A 26828-nucleotide genomic window follows, 5' to 3' on the forward strand; every position below is an offset into this window, starting at 1 on the left:
TCGCCATGAAAGCACTAAAACATACCTGGTGTAGAGAGTTTACATTATTCACCTTAGGAACTTTAGTTATTAGAGACTTACGTTTGGAGAGTTTTTCACGGGACACATTTCGGCCGTTGTTGTTGCACTAGTGAGCCACGGATGAGGAGATGCTGCTCCGTTATTGATCGAAGTAAAGTCTGAATGACATTAAAACAGTTAGCTCCATCATTTGACATTTCTTCCACTCCTGTCCTTGCACGCTAAACTGCTACAACAAGGAAAATACACTGTCAAAGTGGGGGCACGTAAATAAGACGGCCCACAAAACGTCACATCCTAAAGAGACTGTCAGAAAGCGACTTGAAGATGATCTGTAAAGCATCATCAAAGCAACATTTTGACCAAAAAAACACCATTACATGTTATGTAGACCACAAGGAAGTATTTTACATATGACCGCCTTTAACGTGCCGGTGTGGATTTTGTATGAAAAAAGACTTGAATAGACCCGCTCATCGGCAGTGGGCCTTATAATCCGGTGCGCCCTATGGTCCTGAAAATACGGTTGTTGTTATGATCTTACCTGTAGTTGGTACTCCCCAGAAGTGACGTCATGGACCATTCTATAATTGTCCTCATTCAGTTCCCCATTGTTCCTCACCCAGGTCACCGTCGGTTCGGGTATTCCAGTAACGATTGCTTTGAAAATGCCCAGCTTTCCTGAAAAGGGGTGGCGTCAATGTCCACATGGCAACAATGTTACTGTTGTGCTGTGTCACCATCTTGAGGTGTAACACGGCCGTAGTTCACGGTACCTTCTTGAATGGTCAGAGCGATGGGTTTCCTTGTGAAATCTGGCGTGCTCATGCCGGCAGGAACTTCCTCCACAAACTGGGTGATCATCACTCCGGGGACCCTCGACCTTTTCTTGATGTTGACTTCCATTGCATGGATCAAATGTCAGGAAAAATATGGTTAAATATGAGTATTTGTTGAAGTGGAACTCCAGAAGTTGTACAATTCAGAACGGTTTCAACACACGTTTGAATTTCAAGATAGTTCAAAAGTGACTGGAAACATTGCGAGTACAAGCCGTGTTCTACCACGACATCATGAACAAGGTTCCCCTTTATGGTACGCGGCTGTGCAATTGCACACTGCTCACACGTCCTCTGCGCACGGCAAATCTAGCCCGTACACAAAATCAAATAAAAAGATAAGCGCATAACAATGTGCATGTCTGCCGTCGCTCATATGTGCGCCACTGAATGCTCAAGGAGTTTTGCCGTTTTCTCACACATATGAAAAATTGGAGGGAAAATTGATCATAACTGATCATTGTATTGTGTATTGGAATGTCAACACATTTTATTATCATTACCTCATGAGGTAAGGTTATACTATTCCTACTTGGGTTTTGTTGTGTACTATGTTGAATTAAATACTTAGGGCTTGATTGACCCAGAAAGAAAATACCCCCGTGCTAAACAGCGTGTGCAATTTTGGCACCGGTTCCAAAATGTATTTCGATACTTTTCGATACTTTTCTAAATAATGGGATGGCGTGGCGCAGTGGAAGAGTGGCCGTGCGCAACCCGAGGGTCCCTGGTTCAATCCCCACCTAGTACCAACCTCGTCACGTCCGTTGTGTCCTGAGCAAGACACTTCACCCTTGCTCCTGATGGGTGCTGGTTAGTGCCTTGCATGGCAGCTCCCTCCATCAGTGTGTGAATGTGTGTGTGAATGAGTGAATGTGGAAGTAGTGTCAAAGCGCTTTGAGTACCTTGAAGGTAGAAAAGCGCTATACAAGTACAACCCATTTATCATTTGTCATTTATTATTACGACCTACTCAGTGGCCTAGTGGTTAGTGTCCGCCCTGAGATCGGTAGGTTCTGAGTTCAAACCCCGGCCGAGTCATACCAAAGACTATAAAAATGAGACCCATTGCCTCCCTGCTTGGCACTCAGCATCAAAGGTTGGAATTGGGGGTTAAGTCACCATAAATGATTCCCGGGCGCGGCACCGCTGCTGCCCATTGCTCCCCTCACTTCCCAGGGGACGATCAAAGGGGTGGGTCGAATGCAGAGGCCAAATTTCACCACACCTAGTATGTGTGTGACAATCATTGGTACTTTAACTTTTAACTTTATTGTGATTTAGTCCTTAAGTAAAATAGTGAACATACTAGACTACTTGTCTTTTAGTAGTAAGTAAACAAACAAACAAAGCCTCCTAATTAGTCTGCTGACGTATGCAGTAACATATTGTGTCATTTAGACACCTATTATTTTGTCTACATTATGAGGGACAAACTGTAAAATATGGATTATTAATGTACTTGTTCATTTACTGTTAATATCTGCTTATTTTCTGTTTTGACATCTACATCTACACTTCTGTTAAAATGTAATAATCACTTATTCTTCTCTTTGTTGATACTTTACATTAGTTTTGGATGATACCGCACGTTTATGTATCAGTCCGACACCAAGTAGTTACAGGATCATACAATAAAATATATAATACTTAATGCATAAAATACTGATGTAAAGGGTAGGTGTCCCTCGGTTTTCTGTTTCAACATGTTTTGTGTACCCTTCTGTTAAAATGTAATAATCACTTATTCCTCTCTTCTTTGATACTTTACATTAGTTTTGGATGATACCACACATTTAGGTATCGATCCAAAACCAAGTAGTTACAGGGTCATACAATAAATAAAATACAATACGTAATAAACCAATACTGATGAAGAAATACTGATGTAAAGGGTAGGTGTCGTACTGTTTTCTGTTTTAACACTGTTTTAACACTGTTCTTACACTTCTGTTAAAATGTAATAATCGCGTATTCTTCTCTTCTTTGATACTTTACATTAGTTTTTGATGACACCACACATTTAGGTATCGATCCGATACCAAGTAGTTACAGGATCATACATTGGTCATATTCAAAGTCCTCATGTGTCCAGGGATGTAGTTCCTGAATTTATAAACGTATTATGAATTAACATGATGTAAATATCGATGTAATCATAGTAGTATCAACTAGATACGCTCTTGTACTTGGTATCATTACCGTGGATGTCAGATGTAGATCCACCCTTTGCATTTGTTTACATTGTCACGTCGGTGAGCTATTGTATCCTCCGACGGTGTGTAGTGAAGCATGTTTAGCTATTCCTCCTCCTCAAGTGATAATGCTACTTGTAAGAAACGTACTTTATTTGTCGCCATGGAGGCCAGAATTAGTGATTTAGAAGTAGCCAAAACACTGCGGATGGACGTTAGCCGCTTGCTAGTTAGCCATGTCTTAAAGCACCCCTTCCTGAGGGTGTTTCAATCTTCTAACTTCACCTTTATCTTTACTTTTTACACCAAAATCTGTCCATTCTCCCTTTTCTGTTCACATACTGTGTCTGCTTGTAAGTACTCTGTGTGTGTGCGCTGCCGAACATGCTCCTCTGCTCCTAAAACCAGCAATGTCACCACGTGATGACGCGCTGTCATGCCTGTTAAAAAATAAGGGTACCTTTTAGAGGCGGTATAGTACTGAATATGATTCATTAGTATCGTGGTACTATACTAGAACCGGTATACAGTACAACCCTTGTGTGTACTATTAGTGGGCGTGTGATCTAGTAAGAATTCAAAAGTGATGCAGACCGCCTTCTTAAGTGAGAATTTGCATGTACTATATGGGACATCACCCCGGAGACACTCCATCGTTTACTCTCATGCTCCTACTTGTGGCTTTTGCTGTTTTCAAAGAAGCAGGAGACCTCTTCCACTTTTTATGGGCATTTTCAAAGCAGTCCAAAGTGCATCTTCAACCAAACCTGCTTTTTTTAGTCACTAAGCTCATGGCAGAGTGGCTCTACAATCATTGGTACTTTAACTTTAAAACTTTACTTACAGTACTCAAGATGCAGAAAGTTGCATTGTTTTTTTTCATACAGGAGATATGTAAATAATATTAATTATTAATGAAAGAACGGAGGGCATTAAAAACACCAGAACATCATTTACAAAACACATAATTTACCGCTTGAAGCCAATAGGGGCGATGGATGACTGACTAGCGCTCATACAGCTGCAGCCGGCCGCCATACCTCCCCACTCCCTTCCCTCTGTTGCAAGTTTTGTTGATTCTATGTAACTTGTTTATGTGTGCTTTGGCTATAAGTTTTTTTTTATATTGGCAAGTATGGTCAAGGCCGTTGGATTGGGGGTGGGCTGTGTATGTGTGTGGCATATATTTTTTTGTGGATGCATGTGTGTGTGTGTGTAAGAATGCAGTGTGTATCCGTTCTGCGGCCTTGATGTCGTGCAGCCGATAAGTCCAAAGTCAACAACAACAGGTGTGTGTCCATGAGAGACAAGAAGGGAGTTTGTTGTGTCTTTGCCGCACTGTCCTTCGAGAGTGTCTCCAAGCCAGGGAAACAATCCAAGTTAGAATATTTTTTATGCGAGTGAAAATAACATTTCCTTTTCACTCTAAATTGTCTAAGACTGGTCCTCTAATTCATCCTGCGGGACAGACAGTCTGATGTGATCCAAATCACAAGATTGTCCACAGTTCTTCCCGCATCCCCCAATAATTTGTGGTACTTTGACGACTGCCAGCGACTTCCAATTTGTCAAAAAAACAAGAGCAACGCTTACTCCAATCTGCAGATGTCCTGTTGTCATCATTCCGAATAGGTAGTACTTCTGAATCACCTAGCATGCAGCTAGAGCATTATAAAAGGTTGTTGCTGAATAGACATAATAAATAAATCACTGCGGGAGTTTAATATATATTCGTTTTGATTAAAGTTAAAGTAGCAATTAATGTCACACACACACTAGGTGTGGAGAATTGTGTCCACTTGTTCACCCTCTTCGAGGTGAGGGGAGCAGTGAGCAGCAGCGCCCGGGAACCATTTATGGTTATTTTACCCCCATTTCCAAACCTTGATGCTGAGTGCCAAGCAGGGAGGTAATGGCTCTCATTTTTATAGTCTTTGGTACGCAGTAAGTCGGACCCGTTTCTAGTGAGGGTTGGACTCCGTCAAGGCTGCCCATGATCACCCATTCCGTTCATAACTTTTAGTGAAAGAATTTATAGGCGCAGTCAGGGCGTTGAAGAAATCTGGTTTGGTGGGTGCAGGATTACGTCTCTGCTTTTTGCAGATCATGTGGTCCTGATGGCTTCATCCAAGATCTTCAGCTCTCACTGGATCGGTTCGCAGCCGAGTGTGAAGCGACCGGGATGAGAATCAGCACCTCCAAGTCCGAGTCCATGGTTCTCGTCCACAAAAGGGTGGAGTGCCAACTCCGGGTCGGAGAGGAGATCTTGCCCCAAGTGGAGGAGTTCAAGCACCTAGGAGTCTTGTTCACGATTGAGGGAAGAGTGGATCGTGAGGTCGACAGGCGGATTGGTGCTGCGTCTTCAGTAATGTGGACGCTGTATCGATCCGTTGTGGTGAAGAAGGAGCTGAGCCGGAAGGCAAAGCTCTCAATTTTCTGGTCCATCTACGTTCCCATCGTCACCTACGGTCATGAGCTTTGGGTTATGACTGAAAGGACAAGATCACGGTTACAAGCTGCCGAAATGTGTTTCCTTCGCCAGGTGGCGGGGCTCTCCCTTAGAGATAGGGTGAGAAGCTCTGTCGCCCGGAAGGAACTCAAACTAAAGCCGCTGCTCCTCCACATGATGAGTTGGTTCGGTCATCTGGTTAAGATGCAACCAGTCGGACGTGCCCCAAACACCTCCCTAGGGAGGTGTTTGGGGCACGTCCGACTGGTTGGAGGCCACAGGGAAGACCCAGGACACGTTGAAAAGAGTATGTCTCCCGGCTGGCCTGGGGACGCCTCGGGATCCCTTGGGACGAGCTGGATGAAGTGGCTGGGGAGAGGGAAGTCTGGGCTTCACTGCTTAGGCTGTTGCCCCCGCGACCCCACCTCGGCTATTCGGAAGAAGATGGATGGATGAATGGGTACGACTCGGCCGGGGTTTGAACTAATGACCTACCCATCTCAGGGCTTACACTCTAACCCCCAGGCCACTGAGTAGGTGGTGATCAGCATATATTTAGCATTTTCACAAGGACAGATTGCACGCCTTATTCTATAAAATCCACTTTGCACACGTTCAGATATTTTAGTGATATGAATTGTAAATGAAAGAACGAAAGACATCAAAAATGCCAAAAGACACCAGGACATCATTTACAAAACACATCAATTACCGCTTGAATCCCTTTCGGGGCGATGGATGACTGACAAGCGCTTATACAGCTGCAGCCAGCCTCCGTAGCGCCCTCTCCCTTCCCTCTGTTGCAAGTTTTGTGGATTCTATGCAACTTGTTTATGTGTACTCTTTCTTTGGGAAATCAGGCCCCCAAGTGAATAAACGATCACGTCTTTAAAAAGAACAAACCAATGCTTACCCTGGCCTGGAGCAGTGGGCTCCACATTTTTAACTCTGCGTATCTTGAACATCTTGACTCAGATGCCCAGCCGGAACAGCTGCCGTGGAGACAAAGACGTACAGTTACATGTACAGTAGTCAACATCAGTGCATGCTTATTAAGACTTAATATTTATTTTCATATTCTCTCTTGTTGGACTTTACACCAAAGTGGACCGTGGGACATTTATTGGAGGCTGATTCCTGGCACTTTCTAGCAGTGTGTTAGAATGACAACGTTGTATTCAAATGGTGTGAGTAGCGCCACCGGGAAGTGTAAAAAAAAAGTCCCGTGGTCATCACATAGTCGACGTGCCCTCTGCACATTCCTGCAAGTATCCCTTTTTGCAGCCAGTTGCTCACATTACTCATAAAACCATCAAGCTCGTGGCTTTGACTCGTTTGTCCACGCTGTATTTGGCCAAGGATTTGGCTTTATTAATAGGGACAAACGGTAGGAAATTGATGGCTGGAATAAACAAGAAAAAAAAGTGTACATTTTAATTGTATTCAATTTTAGGGATACTATTTTTGATGCACTGTTTAAATTAAATGAATGAATGTGATTTTTAGATATATTAGTTATATTATACACATAATTATTATTTTTGTTGTTGTTTATATAATTCAATGAGCTTCCTTTCTATCACAAATATTATTTTAAGTTTTGGATACATTACTTAAGTTGCACAATATTATGATTGTTTTTATAAATAGTTTTGTTAATGTAACTTAATGAACTTGCCTTGTATTGTGAATGTAACTTGTTTTGTTGATACATTGCTTATGTTATACAATTTTATTTTTTCATGTATTTATGTTATTATAATTTAATTAGTTTCCTTTGTATCACAAATATTATTATATTTTTTGTATACATTACTTACGTTACACAATATTATGATTTTTTTAAACAATTTTAATAGATTTTTAATAGATTTTTTTGATACATTACTTACTTTATATATATATTTTTTTTTTAAATATATTTTTGGTAATATAATTCAATTAGCTTTCCTCGTATCATGAATAAAATAAAAAAATGTTGATACATTACTTAAGTTACACCATGTAATGATTTTATTAATTAATTTATTTGTTAATATAATTTAACGTACTTCCTTTCTATCAAAAATACTATTTTCATTTTTGGATACATTACTTAAGTTACACAATATTATGATTTTTGAATTAATATTTTTTTTTTTGTTAATATAATTTAATGAACTTGACTTGTATCATGTATGATTTTTTTTATACATTACTTACATATATATTTTTGTTAATATAATTCAATGAGATTTCCTCTTATCATGAATATAATTAAAATTTTGGATACATTACTTAAGTTACACAATAATATTTATGCTTGTTTTTATAATTTTTTGTGTTAATATATTTTAATGAACATGATTATGAATGTAATTTTGACTTTTGATACATTACTGACATTATACATTATTATTTTCTAATGTATTATTATTATTATAATTTAATTAGCTTCCTTTTTATCACAAATATTATGATTTTCTTAAAATACATTTCAATAGATTTTTTTGATACATTACTTACATTATTCATTATTATTTTTGTTATGTATTGTTAATGTAATTGAACGAGCTTTCCTTTTTACATTAATATAATAACAATTGTTGGATTTATTACTTAAGTTACACAAAAAAATTTATTATATTAATGAATGTGTTGTTAATATAATTCAATAAGCTTCCTTTGTATCACAAATATTATTTTAAGTTTTGGATACATTACTTACGTTACACAATATTATGATTGTTTTATACATTTATTTTGTTAATATCATTTAATGAACTTGACTCGTATCATGAATGTAACTTTTTGATGCATTACTTACGTTATACATTATTATTTTTGTATGTATTTTTAAATGATAAATGATAAATGGGTTGTACTTGTATAGCGCTTTTCTACCTTCAAGGTACTCAAAGCGCTTTGACATTACTTCCACATTTACCCATTCACACACACATTCACACACTGATGGAGGGAGCTGCCATGCAAGGCGCCAACCAGCACCCATCAGGAGCAAGGGTGAAGTGTCTTGCTCAGGACACAACGGACGTGACGAGGTTGGTACTAGGTGGGATTTGAACCAGGGACCCTCGGGTTGCGCACGGCCACTCTCCCACTGCGCCACGCCGTCCCTTCGTTATAGAATTAATAACTTCCTTTGTATCACAAATATTATTATATTTTTGTATACATTACTTACGTCACACAACATTATGATTTTTTTAAAATACATTTGAATAGATTTTTGACAGATTTTTTTTATACATTACTTGCATTATACATTTTGTTATGCTTGTTAATATAATTCAATTAGCTTTCTTCTTATCATGAATACAATTAAAATTTTAGGATATACTAAGTTACACAGTAATATGATTATATTTGTGAATTTACTGTTAATATAATTCAATGAGCTTCCTTTTTATTACAAATATTATTTTAAGTTTTGGATACAACACTTAAGTTACACAATATTATGATGTTTTTACACATTTTTTGGTTAATATAATTTAATGAGCTTGCCTTGTATCATAAATGTAACTTGGATTTTTTGATGCATTAGTTACGTTATACATTATTATTTTTTAATGTAGTTTTGCTATTATAATTTAATTAACTTCCTTTGTGTCAAAATAATATTATATTTTTTGTATACATTACTTACGTTACACAATATTATGATTAAAAAAATACATTTTAATAGATTTTTAATACATTATACATTATTTTTTTTTTAATGTATTTTGTTAATTTAATTCAATGAGCTTTCCTCGTACCATGAATATAATAAAAAATGTTGAATACTTTACTTAAGTTACACAATATATTGATTTTATTTATTTTTTTAAAATATAATTTAATGAGCTTCCTCTGTATCACAAACATCATTTAAATTTTTGGATATATTATTTACATTACACAATATTATGATGTTTTTAAATTTATTTTTTGTTAGTAACATTTTATGAACTTGCATCATATTAAGAATGTAATTTACATTTTTGGATACTACAATTACGTTATACAATATTATGGTTGTGTTTATTATTTGTTGTTGTTGTTAATATCATTTTATTAACTTGTCTCGTTGTTAATATCATTTTATTAACTTGCCTTGTATCATAAATACGATTTAGATTTTTAGATACATTATGTTATACAAAGTTTTTTTGTTAAGATAATTTGAGGGCCTTACCTTGTATAATGAATGTAATTGAGATTTTACATACAATACTTATATTACACATATTACAATATTTTTAAATGTGTTTTGTTAATATACTTTAATGAACTTGCCTTGTATTCTGACTGTAATTGTGATTTTTATATAAATTATTATGACTTTTTGTTTACCTTTTTGTTGACATGAATTAATGAACCTGATGGTGAAGTAAGTGTGGTGATTACCCCGACCAGGATACAAAGTAGCTCTTGCAATTTATGAATAACAAGTTTATGGACTTATTATTTTTTTTAAGAAATGTTAAAGTATCACTCAGAAGAACTGCTGCATGGACATATTCTGACAAAAATACATTTAGTGAAACACAATGGTCATTATTGGTGATCATAGAATGAAACATAATCCTGACATGGCAGTTTTTAAAAGTGCAGTTCAAATATTTATACGTTAGGAAACCGTACAAAACCACATCAAACGTAAAAATCTTGTCAATATACTTACTTAATTCTAAGAAGACCTCTGGTGGTCCAGCCAGGTCACAGCCCGACACTGCGAATGGGAGTCGAGCTTTTTTTGAGAAGCAATAAAGACTTTCGGAGACACTCGGGAGGGGTGGGGGGGGCATTTACTTTTTTCCCCCTGGGGGGATACGTTTACTCGCGTGATCTTTGACCCTAGACAAGCCAGGGGTTCTTGAAAAGGGACGCTGTGAAGCATCCTGGACCTTAACCCAGAACTACATGCCAGCTTTGGTTACTTCCAAACGTACTTTGAGATCAGAAGTTTGTTTGGATTTAGTAGTTGTATTAAAGGATTGGACAGTCTTGGCTGTATCTTGTGTTCAATGTTCAAACATTACCTCGGTATTTGCCTCATGTTTACTGTAAACAAACACTAGTAATAATAAATCATTTGTCTTTAATTGCTGAATAGGTCCTGTGAGAATTTAACTCAGCTTCAACTCCAGGAATTCAAAGAATGCAATATTACACGATACTAAAGGTTGTGTTGGACATATCAAACAATCTACAAAGCCCGAAAGCAGTGAAGTTGTCACATTGTGTAAATGGTAAATAAAAATACAATACAATGATTTGCAAATCCTTTTCAACTTATATTCAATTGAATAGACTGCAAAGACAAGATATTTCATGTTCACACTGAGAAACTTTGTTATTTTTTGGAAATAATCATGAACTTTCCTTTTAACAACACTCAGTAAAGGTTTGGGAACCAAGAAGACACTCTTCTACTATGAAGTCACGCTGTTGTAACACGTGGCTTGACATCGTCTTGCTGAAATAAGCAGGGGCGTCCATGACAGTGTTGCTTGGATGGCAAGATATGTTGCTCCAAAACCTGTATATACCTTTCAGCATTAATGATGCCTTCACAGAAGTGTAAGTTACCCATGCCTTGGCCACTAATTTATCCCCATACCATCACAGATGCTGGCTTTTACACTTTGACCCTAGAACAGTCCGGATGGTTCTTTTCCTATTTGGCCCGGAGGACACGACGTCCACAGTTTCCAAAAACAATTTGAAATGTGGACTCGTCAGACCACAGAACACTTTTCCACTTTGCATCAGTCCATCTTAGATGAGCGCGGGCTCAGCGAAGCCAGCGGCGTTTCTGGGTGTTGTTGATAAATAGCTTTGGCTATGCATAGTATAGTTTTAACTTGCACTTACAGATGTAGCGACCAACTGTAGTTACTGACAGTGGTTTTCTGAAGTGTTCCGGTGCCCATGTAGTGATTTCCTTTACACACTTGGTGCAGTCCCGCCTGAGGGATCCAAGGTGCGTTATATCATGGCTTACATGCAGTGATTTCTCCAGATTCTTTGAAGCTTTGATTATATTAAGGAGCGTAGATGGTGGAATCCCTAAATTCCTTGCAATAGCTGCTGAGAAATGTTGTCCTTAAACAATTTGCTCAGGCATTTGTTGACAAAGTGGTGACCCTTGCCCCGCCCTTGTTTGTGAATGAGTGACCATTTCATGGAAGCTGCTTTTATACCCAACCATGGCACCCACCTGTTCCCAATTAGCCTGTTCACCTGTGGGATGTTCCAAATAAGTATTTGATGGGCATTCCTCAACTTGTGCCAGCTTTATTGAAACATGTTGCAGGCATCAAATTCCAAATGAGCTAATAATTGCCAACAATAGGTTGAACAGGATGTGTACAATGTGACAATTTCACTGCTTTTGGCTTTTGTACATTGTTCTTATAATAACCATAAAGTATTCCATACATTGACTTAGAGTTATTCACTTGCCACCGGAGAAGTGGCATCCCGTTGAGGGCAAAACTTGACCCTCTCTTCTTCAGTGTCACTATACTTGGACCAATGTCTAACCCCCAACTCAAAAAATACGTCCTGGGAGGTAATCCAAGACGACTTGGGCATAAATTAAAAAGGTAAACCTTCACCAAAGTGTCATAAAGCTCCATACTGTATGGCTATTTCCAGGCGTGACCCTGTGCCAAAATAAACAGAACCAGGCAAGCCAACCTTCACGGGTCCTAACACAGACATCACAGTCAAGAGAACCGTTCAGATGCTTCCGGGCCTTGGGCACCGCTGCTTTTGTGTGTTTCCCACATACCTCCAGTGAATGAGGAGACAGACTTTATGACAAGTTTGCTTGTGGTCCTTCTTTGCAGCTCCACGATTGGGGGAAAACCTGTCCAGTCAGAGTAACGACGCCGGGACATCTCAATTTAGGGGTCAAGCACCCAAGCCTGCTGCTGTCTTGGGTGGTCTTCAGGAGATGATCAAGACTATGGTGAGTTACCTCAGCTCAAATTGTTTCACAGATTCATTTAGTCTTTAAGCTCATCTGATGCCCCGAAGTTACAGTGTGGGATTTGTTGAGTGCATTGAGCATTGTGTGAGAAACTCCAAGTCAATCCAATTTATAGGGTCAAACTTTGGGGGTTACAGACTTGCTCTCCAATTATTATTTTTTTACAAGTATGATTTTTAGGGACTCTAAAGGGGGCCTGCTGTGCAAAACCAACTTCTCTGCTGTTGTGTATTTGGGATCTGCAGAAGTCCCAGAAATGTGAAATTAAACCATGGAGGCATTGCGGGGATATTTATAAAATAATTGAAGCGTAGTTCTGGTCTTGTTATTTTTGTCCTTCGGAGACACTTTACTTAACCAAAAGTTGTCATTATACAGGTTTGCAGTACCTGGAGGAGCTCAGGTCAAAAATGAAAGACTCTCCACTTGGAGAAGCCAAAACATCCATCCATCCATCTTCTTCCGCTTATCCGAGGTTGGGTCACGGGGGCAGCAGCCTAAGCAGGGAAGCCCAGACTTCAGAGTGGGAAGGTACATCGACCGGTAAATTGAGAGCTTTGCCTTCCGGCTCAGCTCCTTCTTCATCACTGGATGAGTCACTAGAGAAAAGCGCTATATAAATATAAAAATATAATTCACATCACGGATCAATACAGCGTCAGCAGTACTGAAGACGCCGCACCGATCCGCTTCTCGATTTCATGAGCCACTCTTCCCCACTGGAGAACAAGACTCAGAGGTACTTGAACTCCTCCACTTGGGGCAGAGTCTCCACCCCAACCCGGAGATATATTCCTCCTTTCTGTCTGTGTGTGTGTGCTAAGCCAGGAGAGCAAATCCTGACCGTAAAGGGAGATATTTGTGTGTAAGTATCTGGAAAGACGGGGGGGCCCGGGGGGTTTAGTGCATGGCGTGGTGTGTAGAGCCGCCGTGCCAGGAACCTGAGGGTTGCAGGTTCACTTCCCGCCTCTTGACATCCAAATGACTGCCGTTGTGTCCTTGGGCAGGACACTTCACCCTTGCCCCCAGTGCCGCTCACACTGGTGAATGAATGATGAATGAAGGGTGGTGGTCGGAGGGGCCGTACAGGCAGCCACACTAACGTCAGTCTACCCCTGGGCAGCTGTGGCTATGAAAGTAGCTTACCACCAGCAGGCGTGAATGAATGATGGCTTCTCACTTTTCTGTGAAGCACGTTGAGTGTCTAGAAAAACGCTATATGAATCTAATCCATTATTATTATTATTATAAAGACAACAGATGAATACCCTAACTTGTAGGTTAACATTTAAGATAAACATGGAGTCCCTCCTCCAGGATAGAGCTATCACTTTTACATTCTGAAGCCTGGTTTTATCGCTTCTTCTCGCGAAAGAGCTCATTCTAGTCCACATGTCCAACTAAAGCTCTTTAATGTATGATGGGCTCGACTGTTGTTTACTTAAACCCGGTGGTTCGCTTTCTCCAAGTTGAATATGAACATTCACCATATGTAGAACATAAAATGAGGTTATTTATTCACTTCATAATCTTGCCTTCCTTCATACTTTTTCCAAACGATTCGTTTGGATTTACTCTGTTTTGTGACATTTCCTGACCTGTGATGTCAGCGGATTATTCATACACGTAAAGGTAGACCTTTACCCAAACATCCCTGCGTGAGTCAGACATTTTACATTTATGTAAAACGGGATGTGCTACAACAACATGTCCATGATGAAACCCAGAGAAGAAAATGCTCTGTTGTTGGTTTTATTTAAAAGTCACTACAAAAACATTCAGCCTCATCTGAAGAAAAAAGTACCTAACTCATAACTTTTTATGATTTGTGGCAATGCGCCTTAGTGTGTGAAGATGTTGCTTCGAGTGTGTGCAAAGACAAGTCCGACTTCAACCCCAGACCTTGACTATGCCGACCATTTATGCCACTGAAGGAGACAATGAAACGGTAAGTAGTAACGGTGTTTTCGTAATGTGTGAATGATCTGGTAGCAATGTGATTTGTTATGTAGCTAGCTTAGCCTTTCATTGCAAGACAACATCAATAATAATAATAATAATAATACAAATAGATTTTATTTGTAAAAACACTTTATATTGAGCAAACAACCTCAAAGTGCTACAGTGTATTAAAAAATTAATAAAATAATAAAAATAAAAACTAGAACAGCCTAATAGCTAGAACTAGCACACATATACATCAAAAAGGCTTTTTTTTTTTTTTAAAGAGGATTTTAAGCCTTTTTTAAAAGCATTCACAGTCTGTGGTGCCCTCAGGTGGTCAGGGAGAGCATTCCACAGACTGGGAGCGGCGTGTGTTCGTAGCTTTGTCCTCGGAGGTTGGAGGAGGCTAGCCTGTCATTGTCCTCTGGGAAAATAAACAACGATTCTGCTAAAAACTACCCTTAGTTGGATCACTACTATGTTTGGCAATGGATCAGTTAGTAATATAACCCACTATTACGTAAGCGATGTAGCTCATAGCGTAGCTTACTGAATTGAGCCTCTATTTTTTACAAGTGTTCAAAGCAGGAGTAGTGAAAGTGTCAACATGTTATTGAACAGTGTGCATGTCCAGGATCGTCTAGCGTTGGAGAGGTATAGTATATCCTTAGCCAGTGTATAGTACCAGGTTTGCACCTGTGTCTTCTCTTTGAGCCTCAAACCACAGTGAGCCGCAGGTGTTGCCGTACCATCTTGGATGGTCACTGATGTCCATAAAATAGTCAAAAAATTAATGACAAAACAAGGTTGCCTAGGCAGGGACTTAGGTCCGGTGTGTGGTGGGGAGGGGTTCATTTGCGTCTCACAACTCCATCCATCCATCCATCCATCCATTTTCTTCCGCTTATCCGAGGTCGGGTCGCAGGGTCAGCAGCCTAATCAGAGAAGGCCAGACATCCCTCTCCCCAGCCACTTCGTCCGGCTCCTCCCGGGGAGGCGATCCCAGTCCAACCAGGAGACATAGTCTTCCCAACGTGTCCTGGGCCTTCCCCGTGGCCTCCTGCCGGTCGGACGTGCCCTAAACACCTCCCTACACTGTAAAAAAAAATCCTATTTTTATGGTTAATTTACTCTAAATTTCTACTGTAATTTTTCCTTTTTTTTTTTAAATAGGTTATAAAACTGTAGAATTGAAGACATTATCTGTAAATAAACAAACCACCTGTTATTTTAAGTAATATGCCAGTAATGACAAACTATGTATATATATATTTTTTTTTTTACCGAAAAATACCATATTAGTAATACATATCATTTTCTGTTTTTTCAAACTACTTTCAAATTCATGTAAAATTACAGTAATTAACTTTCATTTAATATGTAGCTTGTTATACAAAAGTATATGTCCATACTAACAATCTAACAGTTTTATATGTAATCTTAAGGAAAATCTTATTTTTTTAATATTTATGTGTATTTTTATATTCAAGTTGAAAAATATTTGTAGTCTGTTGTATAAAGGTTTATGCTCATACTAACAATTTTACATTTTTCTCTGTAATATGACACACCATGGTGACTGCAAGACATACTTGATCAACAGCCAACAGCCATACAAGTCACACTGACGGTGACAGTACAAACAAATTTAAGACTGTTACAAATATGCGCCATATTGTGATCCCACATCAAAAAAGAATGACAAACACATTTCGGGAGAACATCTTCACCGTAACACAAAATAAGCACAAAAGAACAAATACGCAGAATGCTAAGCAGCGCTACTCTTCCGGGCTGGACCCCGCAACCACCAAACCCCGCCTACCTCAACCGACGCACGGAGGGGGGCGGTGATGTTGGGTGGTAGCGGGGGTGTAGCCCGGAAGAGTAGCGCTGCTTAGCATTCTGGGTATTTGTTCTTTTGTGTTTATTTTGTAATATGGTGAAGATGTTCTCCCAAAATGTGTTTGTCATTCTTTTTTGATGTCTGTTCACAATGTGGCGCATATTTGTAAGTCTTAAATTTGTTTGTACTGCCACCGTCTGTGTGATCTGTATGGCTGTTGATCAACTATGTCTTTCAGCAAGTGTAGTATAACAAACAAAGCTTTGTTCAATATGTGTTACATTCAGCTCGCTGCTTACTTGTCTGGTAAATGAGTTAATGCGTCGAAAGGTTGTTGAGGACGACAAGGGTGGGTGCTGTCACGGCACTCCTTAAAAAAATTGTCCGGTAGATATTAGGAAAACCCTTTGCAAGGGTCACAGGGAGTCTCTCGTGAAAATTGGCAAGTATGTTGTCAGTTTGAAAAAGCCATTCAAAGAAGGTGAATCCACATTCACGTAGTTTCTACATACATTGGCCCCCCGGTAAATTGATTGAGTTTGAAACCCCTGATCTTAATAATTCAGAAAAAATCTGTAAAATAATGGTATTTTTCTGTGGAACTGCCAGGATTGTCACTTCATTAAAGTTGGTTGATCGTAATAAATTGGAAAAACTCTGTAGAAAAAATGTATTTTTCTGCAGAACTGTTTGCATCGTCACTTTATTAAAGGTGGTTGATCTTAACAATTTAGTAAAAATCTGTAAAATTACAATATTTTTCCGCAAAACATGTCATGAAAATGTCTGTAAATATAATGTTTTTGATCATTATTTGGTTTACAATGTTTTACTTTAATTTTATGGTTTTCGTTTGGCAGCTGTAGCTGCCAGTAGATTACCGTTTTTTTACAGATTTTTTTTTTACAGTGTAGGGAGACATTCAGGTGGCATTCTGAGCAGATGCCCGAACCACCTCATCTGGCTCTTCTCCATGTGGAGGAGCAGCGGCTTTACCCTGAGTTACTCACAGATGACAGAGCTTCTCACCCTATCTCTAAGGGAGAGACCCGCCACCCGGCGGAGAAAACTCATCTGGGCCGCTCGTACCCGTGATCTCGTCCTTTCGGTCATAACCCAAAGCTCATGACCATAGGTGAGGATGGGAACGTAGATCGACCAGTAAATTGAGAGCTTTGCCTTCCGGCTCTGCTCCTTCTTCACTACAATGGATCGATACAGCGTCGGCATTACTGAAGACGCCACACCGATCCGCCTGTCGATCTCATCATCCACTCTTCCTTCACTCATGAGCAAGACTTCCAGGTATTTGAACTCCTCCACTTGGGGCAGGGTCTCTTCCCCAACCTCACAACTCAGCAGTCTCAAAACTAATTATTCCCTGAGGCAGCCAGAAAGTGACTTGGAGATAGATAGCAAAATCTATGCAAATATTTGACCAAAAAAAAACACCATTACATGTTTTGTAGACAACACAGATGTGTTATAAATGTAGAAAACAAGTCATAATTTGACCCCTTCAAAGCAAAGTGTAATAAACAGTAATAAACAAAAATGTTTACACGTCAACAATTTCTGAATTCTTGCCGGACTATTCATTTCTTTCCAATGCTAACTTAGCTGAACTTTTAATTTACAGTAGTTTGGGTAAAAATATGATAGTTTATTGTTTTGAATATAACAGTAAGATACAAAAGCATTTTGCAGTAATACTACTACCACCGCATTTTCCGAACCATAGGGTGCACCGGATGATAAGGTGCCCTGTCGATGAGCGGGTCTAATGAGGTCTATTCTCTAAATGTAAAAGACTTCCTTGTGGTCTAAATAACATGTAATGGTGGTTCTTTGGTCAAAATGTTGCATAGATGATGTTTTACACAAGTTGATTTCTAACAGTCTATTTCGAATGGACAGTTTTGTAGGCGGTCTTATTCACGTGCCTCCACTTCGCCAGCGTCTTCTCCCCATCATCTTTATTGTAGCGGTGTAGCGTGCAAGGACGGGAGTGGAAGTAGTGTCAAAAGATGGCGCTAACTGTTTTAATGACATTCAGACTTTACTTCAATCAATAACGGAGCAGCATCTCCTCATCCGTGGCTCATTAGTACAACAAAAACGCCCGAAATGTGTCCTGTGAAAAAACGTCCATCCATCCATCCATCCATCCATCCATCCATCATCTTCCGCTTATCTGAGGATGGGTTGCAGGGGAAATAGCCTAAGTAGAGAAGCCCAGACTTCCCTCCCCCAGCCACTTCGTCCAGGTCCTCCCGGGGGATCCCGAGGCGTCCCTAGGCCAGCCGGGAGACATAGTCTTCCCAACGTATCCTGGGTCTTACCCGTGGCCTCCTACCGGTTGGACGTGCCCGAAACACCTCCCTAGGGAGGCGCTCGGGTGGCATTCGGACCAGATGCCCGAACCACCTCATCTGGCTCCTCTCGATGTGGAGAAGCAGCAACTTTACTTTGAGCGCCTCCCGAATGACAGAGCTTCTCACCCTATCTCTAAGGGAGAGCCCCATCACCCGTCGGAGAAAGCTATTTTCAGCCGCTTGTAACCTTGATCCTGTCCTTTCAGTCAAAACCCAAAGCTCATGACCATAGGTGAGGATGGAAACGTAGATCGACCGGCTCAGCTCCTTCTTCACCACAAGGGATCGATACAGCGACCGCATTACTGAAGACACCGCACCAATCCGCCTGTTGACCTCACAATCGTCTTTTCCCTCACTCGTGAACAAGACTCTGAGGAACTTGAATTCCTACACTTGGGGCAAGATCTCCTCTCCACCCCAGAGTTGGTACTCCACCCTTTTCCGGGCGAGAACCACGGAATTGGAGGTGCTAATTCTCATCCTAGTCACTTCACACTCGGCTGAGAACCGATCCAGTGAGAACTGAAAACCTTGGCCAGATGAAGCCATCAGGACCACATCATCTGCAAAAAGCAGAGACTTAATCCTACAGCCACCAAACCAGATACCTTCAATGCCCTGACTGCGCCTAAAAATTCTGTCCATAAAAGTTATGAACAGAATGGGTGACAAAGGGCAGCCTTGGCGGAGTTCAACCCTTACTGGGAACGGGTCCGACTTACTGCCGGCGATGCGGACCAAGCTCTGACACTGGTCATACAAGGAGCGGACCGCCACAATCAGACAGTTCGTTACCCCATACTCTCTGAGCACTCCCCACAGGACTTCCTATACCACGGTCGAATGCCTTCTCCAAGTCCACAAAGCACACGTAGACTGGTTGGGGTACCTCCCATGCACCCTCAAGGACCCTGCCGAGAGTACAAAGCTGGTCCACAATTCCACGACCAGGACGAAAACCACACTGTTCCCCCTGAATCCGGGGTTCAACTAGACCTGAATAGACCTTACCGGGAAGGCTGAGGAGTGTGATCCCACGAAAGTGAGAACACACCCTACGGTCCCCTTCTTAAAGAGAGGAACCACCACCCCGGTCTGCCAATCCAGAGGTACCGCAACCAATGTCCTCACAATGTTGCAGAATCTTGTCAACCAAGACATCCCCACAGCATTGAGAGCCTTAAGGATCTCCAGGCGGATCTCATCCACCCCCGGGGCCTTGCCACCGAGGAGCTTTTTAACTATCTCGGCAACCTCATCCCCAGAAACAGGAGAGCCCACCAGAGATTCCCCAAGCACTGCCTCCTCATAGGAAGACGTGTTGGTAGGATTGAGGAGGTATTCGAAATATTCACTCCACTGATCCACAACATCCGCAGTCGAGGTCAGCAGAACACCATCCCCACCATACATGGTGTTAGCACTGCACTGCTTCCCCTTTCTGAGGTGGCGGATGGAGGTCCAGAATCGCTTTGAAGCAGTCCGGAAGTTGTTTTCCAAGGCTTCCTCAAACTCCTCCCATGTCTGAGTTTTTTCCTCCGCGACCGCTGAAGCCTCACACCGTTAGGCCTGTCGGTACCTGTCCGCTGCCTCCAGAGTCCTATGAGCCAAAAGAACCCGATAGGACTCCTTCTTCAGCTTGACGGCATCCCTCACCGCCGGTGTCCACCAACGAGTTCTAGGATTACCGCCACGACATGTACCAACTACCTTGCGGCCGCAGCTCCAATCGGCAGCCCCGACAATAGAGGTATGGAACATGGTCCACTCGGACTCAATGTCCAGCACCTCCCTCTTGACATGTTCAAAGTTCTTCCGGAGCCGGGAATTGAAACTCTCTCTGACAGGGGACTCTGCTAGGCGTTCCCAGCAAACCCTCACAATGCGTTTGGGCCTGCCAGGTCTGACTGGCATCCTCCCCCACCATCGCAGCCAACTCACCACCAGGTGGTGATCGGTAGAAAACTCCGCCCCTCTCTTCACCCAAGTGTCCAAAACATGACACCGCAAATCCGATGACACAACTACAAAGTCGATCATGGAACTGCGGCCTAGGGTGTCCTGGTGCCAAGTGCACATATGGACACCCTTATGTTTGAACATAGTGTTGGTTATTGACAAACTGTGACGAGCACAAAAGTCCAGCAACAAAACACCACTCTGGTTCAGATCAGGGCGGCCATACCTCCCAATCACGCCTTTGTAGGTTTCACTGCCGTTGCCAACATGAGCGTTGAAGTCCCCCAGTAGAACGTGGGAATCACCTGGAGGAGCACTCTCCAGTACTCCCTCGAGTGAATCCAAAACGGTAGGGTACTCTGAGCTGCCGTTTGGCACGTAAGCGCAAACAACTGCCAGGACCCGTCCCCCCACCCAAAGGCGTAGGGAAGCTACCCTCTCGTCCACTTGGTTGAACTCCAACGTTCAGGCTTTGAGCCAGGGGAAAACAAGAATTGCCACCCCAGCCTGTCGCCTCTCACTGCTGGCAACGCCAGAGTGGAAGAGAGTCCAGCCCCTCTCAAGAGAACTGGTTCCAGGGTCCTTGCTGTGCGTCTAAATCGGAAGTCGGAACTTCTCCAACTCGCGCACTAGCTCAGGCTCCTTCCCCCCCAGTGAGGTGACGTTCCACGTCCCAAGAACTAGTTTATGTAGCCGAGGATCGGACCGCCAAGTGCCTTGCCTTCGGCTGCTGGCCAGCTCGCATTTCACCCGACGTCTATGGCCCCTGTCATGGGTGGTGAGCACATTGGAGGGGGTACCCACCTTGCCTCTTCGGGGTGGCCAGGGAACAGGCCTGGCCACCAGCCGCTCGCCATCGTGCCCTGCCTCCGGGCCTGGCTCCAGAGGTGGGCGTCCGGGCGAGGGAAAACTGGGTCCTTCATTGTTGTTCTTCATAGAGGTCTTCGACCGAAACTCTCTAATAACTAAAGTTCCTTGGGTGAATAATGAAAACTTACTACACCGGTATGTTTTAGTGCTTTCATGGCGAGTTTACTGACAGATATAAGTAAGAACTTTACACTACTTTATATTAGAAATGGCAACAGTGGAGGATGAATGTCATATAACAAGAAGATAGAGAGAAAGAAGAAGCTTATCGATTCATGCAGATCCTAAATACAGCGCAGCAGGTACCAGAAGGTAAGAAAAATTGCTTTTGCATAATATTGTGAAACAAAACCCCAAATAATGTCCTATCTTATACGCACACCATAATAATACTCCTATGTTGAAGCACAGTAAAATCCATCAAGCGGTGTGGCTTCATAGCTTACCAAAGTCCTACTAAAAACAGTTTTATAGATTTTTGAGCGCTGTTTGTAATGTTCTATATTTTCAATGGAACATCTAAAATGTTGGTGTTGTTTACTTGAGTTATATTGCAGTCTACTCCTATCTGTTATGTGTGACTGCCATCTACTGGTCACACATATCATTACAGCTTGTACTAAATAAAATTGATTTGAGGTCGGTAAGCAAATTCAGAATTATTCCATTTATTAGGCGCACTGTCGAGTTTTGAGGGGAAAACAAGATTTTAAGTGTGCCTTATAGTCCAGAAAATACGGTACTCTATATACCACAGTTCCTCAAATAGTGGCCATCCATCTAAAAGACACCTTGCCCCAAATAGGAGTGTGTGTGTGTGTGTGTGTGTGTGTGTGTGTGTGTGTGTGTGTGTGTGCGTGTGTGTGTTATTCACCGCAGACAAATAAAATCCTCCCTCAAATAGACGACATTGAAGGGTTAACTGCCGGGCCTGTTAAACGCCATTGATCCAGCAGCGCATGTAAACAATCCCTCAAATGACGTAATGTGAGTGCTCTTACACCGCGTGTTGTAAAATGTTAAAGATGATCTTACTTTTGACGGTATTGTCTTTCAGTAGACTGACAGGTGGTGACTCCACAACCTTGTGTGTGTCCGTGCTATATCCGGTCTGACATATTCTAAGACTTGTGCAGTTTGTGTGCATGTTGTCTTGATAAATTATTTTACTTCTTAAAGGAGCCATATGTAATAATATCATGTCAAGTCATCATTAAATATGTGAAAAGGGCATCAAAAAATCATCTTCTTTTCCAATATCTCTATAACTGATTACAGTAGTTTATATGCTCATTTCAAAAGTGGATTTACAGCCCCGAAATATTGTTATTCTTTTCATTTCGATGCCCCGCCCTCCACTGTTCGACCAATTAGAAAGTCCGTGAGTGTGTCACATCCAGGTTGCCAGTTACACACCGCCATCTTGGTTTATCAATCAATCATTGACATTGATTGATAGATTTAGCCACTGCCACCGGTAAAGTTACTAAACATGTCAGACCTTAGTCCATCTAAAAGTTACCATTCTCAACTTATTCATGACAGAGTCAGGAACAAAACCAGTATTTGTATCGGGGATGCTTTTGAAAGATCCGATCCACCTGTCAACCTCCTGATCCACTTTTTCCTCACTCGTGAACAAGACTCCGAGGTACTTTAACTCCTCCACTTGGGGCAACATCTCCTCCCCAACCCAGAGATGGCACTCCACCCTTTTACGGGCGAGAACAATGGAATGTGACTTGGAGGAGCTGATTCCCATCCAAGTCGCTTCACACTCGGCTGCGAACCAATACAGTGAGAGCTGAAGATATTCTCCAGATTGCATTATATTAATTTATATTATTATGTATTGTCTACCTTTTATTCTTTTGTTTTTATTTGTCATAACCTTTACTAAATTTTAGTTTAGTAAAGCAACTCCGACGTCTCTTTTGATCCAACTGCACTGCCGTGTCACCCTCAGACAAGACCAGAAATACACTTCACTTTAAAGCACATAAAGGCCTACTGAAACCCACTACAACCGACAACGCAGTCCGATAGTTCATATATCAAAGATGAAATCTTAACATTGCAACACATGCCAATACGGCCGGTTTAGTTTACTTAATTGCAATTTTAAATTATCTTGTTGAAAACGTCACAGAATGATGATGCTTATTTTGACGCGTGCTTGTGACGTTATTGGCTGGAGCGGACATGTTCTCCCAGCACCACACATGGCTAAAAGTCTTCTCTTTTCATCGCATAATTACACAGTATTTTGGACATCTGTGTTGCTGAATATTTTGCAATTTGTTCAATTAATAATGGGAACGTCAAATAAGAAAACTCAAATTAATAAATGAAAAAAGAAGAAAAAAAACTTGACCTCCTCCAGGTACTGCAGTCCTGTATAATGATACTCGCTTGTAATACAGCAACTTTTTTTTTTTTTTAATGCTTCACTCTAACTTTCCTCATCCACGAATCTTTCATCCTCGCTCAAATTAATGGGGAAATCGTTGCTTTCTCGGTCCAAATAGCTCTTGCTGCTGGAGGCTATGATTATAAACAATGTGAGGATTTGAGGAGCCCTACAACCAGTGACGTCACGCGCACATCGTCTGCTACTTCCGGTAAAGGCAAGGCTTTTTTATTAGCGACCAAAAGTTGCGAACTTTATCCTTGATGTTCTCTACTAAATCCTTTCAGCAAAAATATGGCAATGTTGCAAAATGATCAAGTATGACACATAGAATGGACCTGCTATCCCCATTTAAATAAGAAAATCTCATTTCAGTAGGCCTTTAAGATTAATTTACTATTATGGGATGTGCTGTCCTGACTTAGCACACACACACACACACACACACAGGGAAGGGGAATATAAAACGGATGGTTTGGCTTCTCCAAGTTAGTAGTGCCTCATTTTTTTTGACGTACATATTATACATTACCTTTTGCATTTAATTAATTTATATTATTATGTATTATCTACATTGTAATTTTTTTAATGTTATTGCCTGAAAAAAATGAATACAAACAAAAAAAACTTGACCTCCTTGTAATAAAGCAACTTTTACGTTTGTTTTGATCCAGCCGCACTGGCGCGTTGCCCTGCTGCCCGGTAGAGGATGACATGACCAGAAATACACTTAACTTTAAAGCACATTTAGGATTAATTTACTTATTAATAAATACACAAATAGATTGCAGCTGCAATTTTAATGTATGCACTATATATTTGTGTGTACATGGATACTACAAGTGTTCAAAAATGTATATTAGAGACATTGCATGGCGTCCTATAAGACATGGTAAATAGTTCATCATAATTAAACACCATACATCCAACAGAGCCTCCATAGTCGTCACACGGGCTCACTCTGAAAAAAAGAGGAAGGGATTTGTTAAAAATGTCGACCATGGTAAGCGCGTCGTGCATTCACAACGGAGACGCACCCTTCACTGTCAACTTAGTGGCGCACTCGGCTCTCCCGATGGGATTCTCCGCCACCACCTTGTACTCGCCGGTGTCTTTGGGCCCGACCCTCAGTATGAGCAGAGAGCACACCCCGCAGGTGTTGGAGATGTAGTAGTTCGTGTTGGTGTTCAGACTGACGTTGTCGCGCAGCCAGGTGACGTGCGGCGTGGGGTCGCCCTTCAGAGCGCAGCTCATGTAGCACTCATAGCCTTGCGGGGCGGAGTGCATTTTGAGCGGGACAAGGAACTTGGGCGGACATTCCAGGTTGCAGGCCTTGGATTCCACGATGTTCACAGTGAACCTCTCTGGGGAAGAGTGTAGATACAGATTGCATTATCTCATCTCTCTGACGTATCGGCATTGCAATGTGTTGTCATTAGGGTTGTACGGTATAGCGGTACTAGTATAGTACCCTGATACTAATGAGTCATATTAAAATTCCTATTATGTTTATAAAGTCAGTAAATATGTTCCCGAACACATGAGGACTTTGAATATAACCAATGTATGATCCTGTAATTACTTGGTATCGGATCAATACCTAAATTGTGTGGTATCATCCAAAACTAATGTAAAGTATCAAAGAAAAGAAGAATAAGTCATTATTACATTTTAACAGAAGTGTAAATAGAACATGTTAAAAGAGAAAACAATGTGACACCTACCCTTTACATCAGTATTTCCTCATCAGTATTGCTATATTAGTTATTATATTTCATTGTATGATCCTGTAACTACTTGGTATTGGATTGATACCTATATGTGTGGTATCATCCAAAACTAATGTAAAGTATCAAAGAAGAGAAGAATAAGTAACTATTACACTTTAACAGAAGTGTAGATAGAACATGTTAAAAGAGAAAATAAGCAGATATTAACAGTAAATAAACAAGTAGATTAATAATATTGTTTTACAGTTTGTCCCTCATAATGTTTACAAAATAATAGGTAGATAAATGACACAATATGTTACTGCATACGTCAGCAGACTCATTAGGAGTCTTTGTTTGTTTACTTACTACTCAAAGACAAGTTGTCTTTGAGTAGTAAGTTCTCGTATGTTCACTATTTTATTTAAGGACTAAATTACAATAATAAACATATGTTTCATGTACCCTAAGATTTTTTTGTTACAATAAAGACAATAATGACATTATGTTGTGCTGCCCTTTATTTATAAAAGTACCGAAATACATTTTGGTACCAAAATATTGGTATTGGGACAACATTAGTTGTTATGGACACAGAGAGCTGATTTAAGGGGTAAATGGCAAATGGTAAATGGGTTGTACTTGTATAGCGCTTTTCTACACAAAGCGCTATGACACTATTTCCACATTCACCCATTCAGACACACATTCATACACTGATGGCTCCTATTGTACAAGGCGTAACCAATCACGCCAGCATCCACAATTGGGCCTGCGGGATGTCCCATATTAATATATATATATATATATATATATATATATATATATATATATATATGTATACAGTGTTTCCTCGCTACAACACTGTTCAGTTTACATGGCCTCACTGTTACACGTGTTTTTTTGTGTTTTTTTTTACAGCGTATGAATGTGCGTGGTGTTCTGCGTCCTGATTGGCTAAGGAACCATTGTCAATCAATCTTCTTCATGCCATGTGTTCTGTACAGTGCATAATGTATACTGTGGTGGCAGAAATAATCCAGAACTAGATTTTAAAATGGATGAGACTGACTTATTTTGGAAACAAATGCCCTCTCGCACCTTTATAATGCAGGACCAAGCCAAAGGCGCAGGATTTAAGGTCCAAAAATATGGTGTGACTCTGGTTATGTGTGTGGAAATTATGATAAAACCCGGCTTATTTATAGGTAAAAGATCCTAGA

General features: G+C 40.8%; 1 protein-coding gene across 3 annotated transcripts in view; it reads right to left on the minus strand.

Annotated features, from left to right (window-relative positions):
- Nucleotides 1-24677: 24677 nt before the first annotated feature.
- Nucleotides 24678-26828, minus strand: part of LOC133541823 (immunoglobulin-like and fibronectin type III domain-containing protein 1) — a 76850-nt gene continuing 74699 nt past the window's right edge. For all 3 annotated transcript variants that reach the window (XM_061885460.1, XM_061885470.1, XM_061885453.1), the window contains 2 exons: nt 24934-25260; nt 24678-24857 (listed from right to left, as the gene is read on the minus strand). In XM_061885460.1, the coding sequence (XP_061741444.1) occupies nt 24853-24857; nt 24934-25260 (332 nt within the window). In that variant the 3' untranslated portion in view covers nt 24678-24852. The remainder of the gene's footprint in view (nt 24858-24933; nt 25261-26828) is intronic.

This window comes from Nerophis ophidion, linkage group LG02 (genome assembly GCF_033978795.1).
Source record: "Nerophis ophidion isolate RoL-2023_Sa linkage group LG02, RoL_Noph_v1.0, whole genome shotgun sequence".
NCBI classification, from domain to species: domain Eukaryota; kingdom Metazoa; phylum Chordata; class Actinopteri; order Syngnathiformes; family Syngnathidae; genus Nerophis; species Nerophis ophidion.